The following is a 12,035-nucleotide window of genomic DNA, read 5'->3' on the forward strand; positions in this document are numbered from 1 at the left end:
TCTGATGTCTAATAGATATCTGACTGGCCATTTGCCTGAATTTCACAATGCTAGTCACCTCAAATATTTGGATCTCTATTGGACAAGTTTCTCTGGTCAGCTACCAGCTTCCATTGGATTCCTTAGTTCCTTGAAGGAATTGGATATCTGCTCATGCAATTTCAGTGGGATGGTTCCAACTGCACTCGGCAACCTTACCCAGCTTACCCACCTGGACCTTTCAAGTAACTCATTTAAGGGTCAGCTCACCTCTTCATTGACCAACCTTATCCATCTCAATTTCTTGGATATTTCTAGGAATGATTTCAGTGTTGGGACCTTGTCTTGGATTATTGTCAAGCTGACCAAATTCACTGCTTTGAACCTTGAAAAGACCAATTTAATTGGTGAGATCTTGCCTTCTCTTTCAAACCTAACTGGACTGACTTATTTAAACCTGGAGTATAATCAACTTACTGGTAGAATTCCACCATGCCTTGGGAACCTGACCCTGTTAAAAACCTTAGGTCTTGGGTACAATAATTTGGAAGGTCCAATACCAAGCTCAATATTTGAACTGATGAACCTTGATACTCTCATTCTACGTGCAAACAAGTTGAGTGGCACAGTGGAGCTGAACATGCTTGTTAAGCTCAAAAATCTCCACAAACTCGGCTTGTCTCATAACGATCTATCATTGCTCACTAACAACAGTCTCAATGGTTCTCTTCCAAGGCTTAGGCTTTTAGGATTAGCTTCATGCAACTTGAGCGAGTTCCCACATTTCCTAAGGAACCAAGATGAATTGAAGTTTTTAACACTTTCTGACAACAAAATTCATGGCCAAATACCAAAGTGGATGTGGAACATGGGTAAAGAAACTCTTTGGGTCATGGACCTATCTAACAACTTATTAACCTGCTTCGAGCAGGCCCCAGTTGTCCTTCCATGGATTACTCTACGAGTTCTAGAGCTTAGTTATAATCAGCTACAAGGGTCCCTTCCAGTTCCACCATCTTCCATCTCTGATTATTTTGTCCATAACAACAGACTAAATGGAAAATTTCCGTCGTTGATTTGCAGCTTGCATCATCTTCACATTCTTGATTTGTCGAATAACAACTTAAGTGGCATGATTCCTCAATGTTTGAGCGACTCCAGCGATTCTCTATCAGTGTTGAATCTACGAGGCAACAACTTTCATGGGAGCATTCCTCAAACATTCACCAGCCAATGCAGATTAAAGATGATTGATTTTAGTTACAATCAGTTAGAGGGGCAGATACCAAGATCATTGGGCAATTGTAAAGAGCTTGAGATTCTGAATCTTGGAAACAATCAGATCAATGATACGTTCCCCTTTTGGTTGGGATCTTTTCCAGAGTTGCAACTTCTCATTTTGCGGCATAACAGATTTCATGGCGCAATCGAGAATCCTAGAGCCAACTTTGAGTTCCCCACGCTGTGTATCATTGACCTCTCGTACAATAATTTTGCAGGAAATTTGCCAGCAGGCTACTTTCTCACATGGGTGGCCATGAGCAGGGTCGATGAAGAGAATTTTTCATATATGCAGTCAATGACGGGATTTGTCCTAATCCGAACATATCGGCTTTATGAAAACTACAATTACTCAATGACAATGACGAACAAAGGCATGGAAAGGGTGTACCCGAAGATCCCTCGCAGTTTTAAAGCAATTGATCTCTCAAGCAACAAATTTATAGGAGAGATCCCAAAATCCATTGGGAAACTCAGGGGACTTCATTTGCTCAACATTTCCTCCAACAGTCTTACTGGTCACATCCCATCTTTTCTTGGGAACTTAGCACAGCTTGAGGCACTGGACCTATCTCAAAACAATCTCTCAGGAGAGATCCCTCAGCAGCTAAAGGGAATGACATTCCTTGAGTTCTTCAATGTTTCTCACAATCATCTCATGGGACCTATACCGCAAGGGAAGCAATTTAATACATTTCAGAACGACTCATACGAGGGAAATCCAGGATTGTGCGGAAATCCTTTGTCAAAGGAGTGTGAAAACTCTAAGTCAACAGCACCACCACCACCAACCGACAAACATGGAGGGGACTTGGAGAGTGGCCGCAAAGTTGAGTTGATGATAGTATTGATGGGATATGGAAGTGGTCTGGTAGTTGGAATGGCAATTGGTTACACCTTAACCACAAGGAAACATGAATGGTTTGTCAAGACTTTCGGCAAGAGGCAGAGAAAGTGTTGAAGGAATGTTGCAGTATCAGTAGATGGATTGATGTCAATCTTTGTGATTTCCATGTAAGAAGTAAATAAAAGTTGCTCCTCCTTCTTATGTAATATTTTTCCATTTTACTTCTTCTGTTTTCTTTAATTTGAGTTTTTTGTTGTATGCAATATTCAGAATGAATACCTATTGATTGAGTATGCTTTGGGCTTATTGGGAAGTGTTTCAAATTCCTGGTTAGTTTAGATTTCTTTTTGTGAAAGAATATTGTATGGAACATTTCGTATATTCATATAGCATCGTGATATTAGATTTTTTTATGAAATAAAGTTATTAAAAATATCTCTATAAATATTCTAAGTTATAAGGGGAAAAGTCATAAGATGGAGATGAACTTATAAAGACTATAGAAGATGGATAGGGATATGAGGAAGAATGAGAGATACCTAATAGAACATGGGGCTCATGGTTCATGATGTAGATACGAGGAATGAGGAAATATGAAATGTTTCAAGAACCCAATAATTATATCTGATGTATGTCTTTTGTAATTTTATTTGTGGTATAGTGAAGTGGTTTTCTTTCATTTGTGTAGATTAATAGTTATAATCACCCTAACCCTTTATTTTCATAATCCCATCTTCTTAGAGTCTCAATGAATGACTTCACTCTTCTTGATTCACCACTTACAATTGCTATTATAATTGATTTCTTTTATTTTTCTTGCTTGTCTTTTCTTACTTCCTTTGGAACCCTGTAAACCCATTTCCTTTCAACTTAATTAGTAGAAATTAATGACACCTAATTAAGAAGACAATGGGGGACAAGGGAAAGGAAAAGAGAGCAAATTGAGAAGGCTCCACAAGAGGCATTGATAAAAGTTAGAAATGATACTGAATTGTTTTCCTCACCGGAGTGGTATGCTATAAGTTTAAAATCTTATTTCTTTGTAATATTGTTTTTGGTCATAAAATAGATTTTGTGGAGATAGAGTACCTCAATTTTGCAGGCCCATTCACTAGAATTGGATGGTTGTCCATCGTCTTTATGGTATACCCCTAATTGATTTACTCTTTTATTCAAATATAAGATATGAGTTTTGAGGTCCTATAAGGAGTGAGAAAACAAAGGCTATGCTTAGTTAAGAAAAACACCCAAAAGGGGGGGTGAACTGGGTTTTTTTTAAATATTTTCAATCACAACAAATTCAAACAAAATATAAGCAAAGTAAAGAGATAGAGTTTAGAGAATTCAAACTCGAGTTTATAGTGGTTCGACACTTCCTTGCCTACGTTCACTCTCCTCAACCTCCTAACCGAGTGAGGGTTCCACTAACTTGAAGCTTCAACCAAGCTTCCAATCTTCTTACACTTGGATTCCGGCTCCAATGGGCTCTTACACAACCTCTTCAAGATTCAACCCTCTTGAAGGTTTTAACACTCAGATTTTTACAAAATATAATCCCTCAACCTAGCTTAAGGATAGCTCAAATACAAGACAAGGCTAGGATGACACACAAGAGTGCACTAAGGGATATGCAAGTGGTAATTTAATGCATTATGAAAGAAATGATAGCTTTTTTTATCAAGAACAGGTAGGTAGGCTATTGAATGCAAGTGTTCTATTGTCAATAAATGAAGTGGAGCTCTCAATTTATAGGTTTCTAAGCTCGGGAGTCAAAAACAGCAAAAGGTAACCTCGTCCGGTCGAGCTAGGGGTCGACCAGTTCACTAGCCGTTGGAGCATTTAATGCATGACAAGTTACCGTTGCCTCAACCGGACCGCGACCGAGAAGAGAAGGCTACTGGGAGAGAGATAATGTTTTTTACATCCCTCGACCGGTCGATCGGTTCCTCAACTGGTTGAGCCGGTTGAGCCTTTTTGGCCCCGAAATTTTTTTTTTTTATTCCTTTATTTTCTAACACTTAGGCAAGGTCTTTAGGTAAATCATTAAGCCAATTTTAAAACATTTTGCCTAAGGTACATTAGTTAGAAACTCGGGTTTTAATGAAATCGAAGCTTTAAATAATAAACCGAGTTTTCTAAGATGCATGAAACGTATGAAAATCCTAAGTGCACTCATGCATTCATCTTACATTAATTTCCTATGATCACAAGTCTTCCAAGCGTCTCGATCTTGTATCCATTTGGTCATTTGATGAATTTTCAAGTTTATACCTGAGATTCTTAAACATTTAAACCAATTAGACACTTAACCATGGTTTGTTATCATCAAAACCCGATTAGGAGAACTCTTGGGCTAACAAGAAGTATTATTATGTCTTTTGATGTGGAGAGATTGTGAACCCTCCTAGAGATACCAGATAAGGGTATGCGTTTGCATGAGATAAAGAATTGCCCCCAAAGTAAAGGCTTTTCAATAGTAAAGGTATTGAATGGATGCGTAACCGACATTTCCTCCAATGCACTTATAAACCCCAAGCTTGTCAACTCACTATATTGAGTGGACTCTTCCATCATATGATGTGTTACATCTTTGTATATAAGAGAGGTGAAAATATTAAGATACCATAGCAATATCTATAAACAAATATATAGATATATATATATATATATAGATCATTGAATATGTAATAAAATCTCAATCATCAAATTAGGATATAAACAAATGAGACCAAGATAGAAAGGTACAAATAAATAAGACTAAGGTACAAATAATAAAACTTGAAATGTGTATATGATACCACCTAATTGATAATACTTTTCGATAGATATAAAACAAAGTACATTTCTATATTGGCAAACCCTAAGAAAAGACATCATAATGATGATTCATTTCTAAAAGCATTTTTAGTAGACAGTATTCTCAACCTTAGTCAGGTGAATCTAGATTACATCATGTTCTAGCACTAGAAATAGTCCTTTGTATTGCCATTTAGAATCGTCATCACTAAGATCATATGTGCTTTCCACATCAATTTATATACTTCCATGAATAAATAAATATAATGTAAAAAATGGCTTAAGGGTTGGTATTTTAAATTTTCATCATCTCATATACAATATTATGACGTCTTTTTTAGTTTTAATATTCAGAGTAGAGGTTAGGTTTTTCTCTAAAATTCCTCAAGGGGCTTCTTAGACTGGGCTTTAGGTCAACTTATCAAATTTACATCCCTAGGCCACAATTAAAAGATTTTTTTTTTAATATATTTGTAACACTTTTAAAAAAAAGTTAGAAAAATAATTTGGGATTTACAATAGTTAAAAAGCCATTTTCAAATTTTAGTATTTAAATTAAGTTATTTTTAAAAAAGACAATTTTTTATTTGACACCTCACAATATGTTGTAATTTTGGAAATAATTTTCAAATCACTATATTTAAAAAAAAAAAAAAAGATTTTACATTTTTATTTTTCTGCGAAATCCGGCAAATGAGGATCATATTTGGCGAAATGGGTCTTTTTTGGATCATGTGGGGATTTCCACACCAATATCTGTGGCATCTAGGCACCACATATACATCAGACCCACAAGATTTTTAGGTGCCACGTGGCCATGCAATAACCTCTATCTCTCTTCAAAAATCAGCATGGAAATCCACACCCAAAACAACAGCCAATCAGATGGTGCTGATGTGTAGATATCCTAATCCACAGCATCTTCCCACTTCCCTTATAACTTCTCCTCTCTTCTCCTTCCCACCCATCTCCCTAGTCTTCACTATTCTCCTTGCAACTTTAGAGCAAAACCTCATCAACAAAGAAGATTAGCTGAGTATCATGGCAACTTCTGCAATCCAGAGATCAGCATTCGCCGGCCAGACCGCCTTGAAGCAGCCCAATGAGCTTGTCCGGAAGGTTGGTGGCCTCGGTGGTGGCCGCATCACCATGCGCCGGACTGTTAAAAGCACCCCACAAAGCATATGGTAAGTGAATACTCTTGAGTTTTCTGAGTTTTTGAGTAAGCTGTAGGAGCAACTACAATGAACTTTGGCTTCCCAAATTTACTTTTGATTCCCACTGGGATGGTGGGATGTGTCCATGCAGTAGCCTGCTTCCATTTTAAAGCTTGAAATCCCATGCAACAACTAGATTTCAATCAGTCTTCATGGAAGTTGCTTTCATCGAATTCAATATTTTATCTCTTTCCTAGAGGCATTTCAGAGAACCGAAAAAATAGGAAAATAGTAAGCTTTTGAAGGGCCTTTTTTGGATCTGCGATCTGCTTAGCTAGTCTGTCTTTGCCAGACAAATTATTGAAGAAAAGTCTGATTGGAAAACTTCAACCTAATTGAAATATATGTAGTGGTTTTGAGCATGATCTCTGGCGAATTCACCAAATGATATGCTCTGTTTAATCTAGAGAATGTTATATTAGGAGACAAGTTTTTGAATTACAGTAGGAAGAAATAAATTGCATATAAACCAAATTGTGAAAGTTGGCAAATAGTTAATAACATCAAAATCTGTAAACAAAGGTTAATTAAGATCTGATTTACATGTCCTGCTCCTGCAACTGAAAAAACAGGTATGGCCCAGACCGCCCCAAGTACTTGGGCCCATTCTCTGAGCAAACTCCATCATACCTGACCGGTGAATTCCCTGGTGACTATGGGTGGGACACTGCTGGGTTATCAGCAGATCCTGAGACATTCGCCAAGAACCGTGAGCTCGAGGTCATTCACTGCAGATGGGCAATGCTTGGTGCACTGGGTTGTGTCTTCCCTGAGATTCTTTCAAAGAATGGTGTCAAATTTGGTGAGGCTGTCTGGTTCAAGGCTGGAGCTCAGATCTTCTCAGAGGGCGGTCTCGACTACCTTGGCAACCCCAACCTTGTTCATGCCCAGAGCATCCTTGCAATCTGGGCCTGCCAAGTTGTGCTCATGGGATTCGTTGAAGGATACCGTGTTGGTGGAGGCCCACTTGGTGAGGGACTGGATGCAATTTACCCAGGTGGGGCTTTTGACCCACTTGGTTTGGCAGATGACCCTGATGCATTTGCAGAACTGAAGGTGAAGGAGATCAAGAACGGTCGCCTGGCAATGTTTTCAATGTTTGGATTCTTCGTTCAGGCTATTGTCACTGGAAAGGGCCCAATTGAGAACCTCGTTGACCACCTTGCTGATCCAGTTGCCAACAACGCATGGGCTTATGCCACCAACTTTGTCCCCGGCAAGTGAAGATAAGTGTGAGATTCACCTTTTCAGCTGTAACATTACTTAACCTTGTTGGTCTTTATTGAACTTGTCTTCTGTGGATTGGGTTGGTAATGATGTAATTTGCTAGTAGAACTGCTTGGAACTACTGTATTACTAATGAGACCAGCTCCTTTGTTGCCATAGTTTGTGTTTCCCTTTTCTTGCATACTTACCTGCATTCAATACATCTACATCTTAAAAAAAAAAAAAAAACATAACCAATGCTTGAAAATTTTCAGAATTTATAAAAACATTTTCCTACATCAAAGAGGAGTAAAAAAAATCCTCACAAAATAAGCTCAGGAACACTCCTTTGTCCACCAAAAGAAGTAATCCATAGTGAAACAACCTACACTAATGTGTTGTTGATTAGAGCATACTTTAAGACCATTACCTGGGAACTTCCGACCAACTTGAATCCCTGTAAGAACTGAGACCAACAACAGCTATAGGCTTTAGAGGGTCAGTTGAAACTATCTGCAATTATAATATTCTGGTGGCTACTTATTTGGGCAAAGGAACAAAAAGCTTTTATGGTAGTCAAAATACCAAGTGATCACCAATAATCCATGCAAGAACAGGAGCCATTTTTGAAATGATGAAAACGGCAATTATCTCTCACAATGATTTCACGGCTATAGATTTTAGAAAGGAGCTTAGTTACAGAGTGACAGTCATTACAAACACGAAGATTCTTCATGATGCGGATGGGAATCCCTGGTTTCACATTAATGAGACCAAAAGCAATAGCCAACCTCTCACTGTGGTTTTCCAGTTCAGCTTCCTTCTCTTTCTCCCCTTCAATACACAGCAGAACTTGGGTTGTGTCTGGAACATGTCCCACACATTTTAGTTTTTCCTTCATCTCACTCATCTTAGCATATATCTCCTTAGTTTGAGGATGTGATATATCACCCACAATAAACTCATGAAGTGTGCCTTTATGCTCTACTGAACTGCATCCTGGGTCTTTTCTAAATCCTCTCTTGTACATCATTTCTCGTACATGTGAAACTTTTTCCCACATTCCAGATGCTGCATACATGTTAGACAAAAGAATATAACATCCAATGGTCTCTGGAGCCACCTCAATTACACGTTGAGCTGCATATTCCCCAATATCTATTTTTCCATGGTTTCTAGAACCACCAAGTAAACTCATCCAAATTACTTTATTTGGACTTATTGGCATATTCTCTATGGTATTCTTTGCCTCTTCAAGATGTCCAGCTCGACATAGAATGTCCACCAAGCAGCCATAGTGTTCCAGTGTGGGTTCTATTTTGTATTCATTCATCATCATATCAAAATACTGACGACCATCATCAACCAATCCTGCATGATTACAAGCATTCAACACTCCAATGAAAATGATAGCATTAGGCTTTAAGCCAGTTTTGCACATTTCAAGAAATAACGCAAGAGCATGATTGGCCATACCATGGATTCCTAATCCTACAATTATAGCAGTCCAATGCCCCACCTTCTTCTTCTGTATTGCTCGAAAAACTGTTAAAGCACTCTCAATGCACCCACACTTTGCATACATTTCTATCAAGGATGTCCCAAGTATACCATCCAGCTCAAATCCATTCTTTTCCATGTAAGAGTGAATCCATCTTCCCTTACCAAGAACAGCTAATCCCGACACAGCAGAAAGAACACTGACTAAAGTAGCATGACTAGGTCTAGAACCCAATTTCAACATCATAAAAAACATCTTCACAGCATCCATAAACTGCCCATTCAATTCATACCCTGCAATCATCAAATTCCATGTAACCAAATCCCATATTGGCATCTGATAAAACAATTCAAGTGCTGAATCAAAATCCCCCGATTTCATATACCCATTAATCATAGCATTCCAAGAAACCAAGTTCCTACAAGGCATCTGATCAAATAACTTCCTAGCACTCTCCACCTTGCCACACTTCGACAACCCATCAACCAAAACAGTCCACGAAAAAGCATCTCTTTCAGGCATCTCCTCAAACAACTGCAATGCAATATCAATCTCCCCACATCTAGCATACCCATCAATCAAAGAGTTCCACAAAACCACATCCTTATCAATCATTCCATCAAACACCTTACGAGCGCAATCAATCTCACCACACTTGGAATACATATTCACCAAGCTACCCTGCACAAACACATCAGACCCGAACCCAATTTTCAAAGCCAACCCATGAATCTGCTTCCCCTCCTGAACCACACCCAACCGAGCACAACCCTTAATCACACAAGGCAAAGTGAAATTATCAGGCAGATATTCATGAACCAATTCATGGAAAAGAACAATACCATCATGGGAAAATTGATTTTCAACATAGCATTTAATGATAGTGTTCCAATGAATCAAACTCCGTCGTTGAATTCGGTCGAAAATGGATCGGGCGTAACCGAGATCATTGATTTTTGGGTCCGAGTAAAGAGCTAAGAGGCGAGAAGAGACAAAAGGGTGATTAAAAATGGCTGTTTTCAGGGAAAAAGCGTGGAGTTGTTCAACTTCTTGTGGGGCTGAGCAGGTTTGGAAAAGAGACAAATGGAGGTTGTGAGGAAGGTATTGTTGGAGAGAGTGGAAAGGCGTGAGCTTCAACATCAGAAGAGCAGCTCGCAAAATTTTCTAACTGTAAATGGCGCTAAACGGAAGAAATGAATAACGGTCTTCACATTTTGTGCTAAATTATGAAGTTATTTTTTGTTTAATAAAAATGAATATTTAGAAAAAAAATAAAATAAAATAAAAAATCATTGTATGCTTGCTGCAGAAAAATAATTTAATAATTAATAAAAAAAATTCAATCAAATTAATATTTTAATATAATATTAAAAACTTGGATATACATAGCATAGTAACTTTTCGATTAATTATTATTTATGTATATTGAATAATATAATAAAAATTTATTTATAAAATTTAAATATTTTAATCATGAATATCCTCAAATATAAAAAAGTTTTCACATTTAAAAAAAAAATATTGGACTACAATATATTTCTATTTTAAATATTAAAAAATAGTATATATTCAATTTTATTTTTTTATTGATTTTACAAACTAAATATAAACATAACATTACATATTCTATTAAATATATTATTTTAAGATATAATGTTTATTCAATTTAATATATAAAGATATGATATCCCATAAAAATTATATTATATAATATGTATTTTCTATTAAATGTAATATTATATTCTAATATATACATATCATATCTAATCCTATCAATCGAACATAGCTTAAATGTAAAAATTATGGATTTTATCAACTATAAAAACACACATAATTTTACCTAAACTCATATATCACTTTTCTAACGTTACAAATAAATTATACACAAAAAAAAATCACAAAATCAAAAAAGAGAAAAACCCTAAAACCAAAAAGTAGTTAAATTATTATTATTTTTCAAATAATTTTTATTATGTATAATTTTTTTTATAGTAAATTAATGAAGAAAATTTGATTTTTTTTTCTATCTTTTTTCCTCCTTTACTTATCATGATGTATGATGGGGTTAATGATTTTCAATGCTTAGAAAAATCTTTTATTTATAGAATATAAAAGAGATGTGTTTGGTAATTTATAGAAATTTTAAATTGATTTTTAACCATTGTTTTGACACCATCATCTCATCAAGTCTTTATAATATTTTCAAACTCTTTTTGGTATAGTAATTGTAAAAATTTATGCCCATAGTCTCTTCAAAGGCAATGTCATATATGTGGTTTGTTTCTTTTTTTCTTTTTTTTTCTAGAAATTAATTTTATTAAGCTAAGTTACAAATGTAATAGAAGAAAAGAATAAATTTCCAATTTTTATGTTATCATATTTAAAGAGAAAATAAATTTTAACTTAAATACAAGGGAAAAAAAAAACCGGAGGGGGGTGTGGAGTTCTTACTTCTTATCCTCAAAAAACCTTTTTTTAAGGAAAAACTTTTTTTTTATTTTATGAAAATAGAGTATGAAAGGAAAATACTTATAAATTCGATCTAATAATCTTCGAAACCAACTTTGTAACATCTTTAAAAAAAATTGACTATTAAATGATTGACTTTATATTAAAAATATTTTTCTATCTGCTTCGTTATAAATATGACAACAATCGTGAATATTTAAATCTTGAAATAATATCCTCTATTAATAACATAATAAAATTAGGAATATTACTCTTTTTATTATAATAATCTTTAGTATTTTTGAATCACCTTTAATCTTTGGTTTTAAGAACTCATTGGTTGTAGCAGCTAACATGTCATTTATTAAAGTCATAATTTTTATAATAATTATTGAAGTATTACCTATGTACCTTCTTGCAACCATTTTTGTAGTTCCATTAAAGTCTCTAGTAATCCATCATGATGTACTTTTATTCTTTATTCTTAAATTATCAAAATTTAGTTTAAATATTTCATTAATAGGAGGAATATAATTGTGAAACCAAGATTTAATTAATCTTGATTTTGATTATAACAAAACAAGGTTTAGAACTAATGATTATATTTCAAGTGTGATTAGGCAAGATGATTTTCAAAGTGGCAATCACAAAAACAAATCAAGCCAAGAAGAAATCATGAAAAAGAAGACCACCTCAAAGAGAAGTATTTTTCAAGACCCAAGCTTCATAAGATCTCTTTCTAAGGTTGTTGGTGCACTAA

The 12,035-nt window shown here is 35.5% G+C and overlaps 3 protein-coding genes across 4 annotated transcripts in view; 2 read left to right on the forward strand and 1 right to left on the reverse strand.

Annotated features, from left to right (window-relative positions):
- Positions 1 to 2,221, forward strand: part of LOC100264911 (receptor-like protein 7) — a 4,091-nt gene extending 1,870 nt beyond the window's left edge. Inside the window, exon 3 of the mRNA XM_019223385.2 lies at positions 1 to 2,221. This exon is cut by the window's left edge and continues 521 nt beyond it. Within this exon, the coding sequence (XP_019078930.2) occupies positions 1 to 2,221 (2,221 nt within the window).
- Positions 2,222 to 5,783: 3,562 nt separating this feature from the next.
- LOC100254533 (chlorophyll a-b binding protein 151, chloroplastic-like) lies at positions 5,784 to 7,503 on the forward strand. Its single transcript, XM_002271651.5, has 2 exons — positions 5,784 to 6,090; positions 6,693 to 7,503. The coding sequence occupies exons 1-2, from the start codon at positions 5,945 to 5,947 to the stop codon at positions 7,342 to 7,344; spliced, it is 798 nt and encodes a 265-aa protein (XP_002271687.1). The 5' UTR covers positions 5,784 to 5,944; the 3' UTR covers positions 7,345 to 7,503.
- Positions 6,692 to 10,024, reverse strand: LOC100853195 (pentatricopeptide repeat-containing protein At5g48910). Of its 2 annotated transcripts, XM_010659138.3 has the most exons (3): positions 8,803 to 10,024; positions 7,757 to 8,697; positions 6,692 to 7,535 (listed from the first exon to the last, which is right to left on the reverse strand). In XM_010659138.3, exons 1-2 carry the CDS (start codon positions 9,965 to 9,967, stop codon positions 7,919 to 7,921), a joined length of 1,944 nt encoding a protein of 647 aa, XP_010657440.1. In that variant the 5' UTR covers positions 9,968 to 10,024; the 3' UTR covers positions 6,692 to 7,535; positions 7,757 to 7,918. The 2 variants fall into 2 exon arrangements, with proteins under 2 accessions (XP_010657440.1, XP_010657439.1); XM_010659137.3 differs by having other exon boundaries at positions 7,757 to 10,024.
- Positions 10,025 to 12,035: the final 2,011 nt, after the last annotated feature.

The sequence above is a fragment of the Vitis vinifera genome, chromosome 12, assembly GCF_030704535.1.
Source record: "Vitis vinifera cultivar Pinot Noir 40024 chromosome 12, ASM3070453v1".
Lineage (NCBI taxonomy): Eukaryota > Viridiplantae > Streptophyta > Magnoliopsida > Vitales > Vitaceae > Vitis > Vitis vinifera.

Excerpts from the sequence above, each read along its gene's own strand:
- LOC100254533 (XM_002271651.5), top strand. The coding sequence starts at position 5,945 with ATGGCAACTTCTGCAATCCAGAGATCAGCATTCGCCGGCCAGACCGCC. Across the intron at positions 6,091-6,692 it reads AGCACCCCACAAAGCATATG|GTATGGCCCAGACCGCCCCA; the intron begins GTAAGTGAATAC and ends CTGAAAAAACAG.
- LOC100853195 (XM_010659137.3), bottom strand. The coding sequence starts at position 9,967 with ATGTTGAAGCTCACGCCTTTCCACTCTCTCCAACAATACCTTCCTCAC.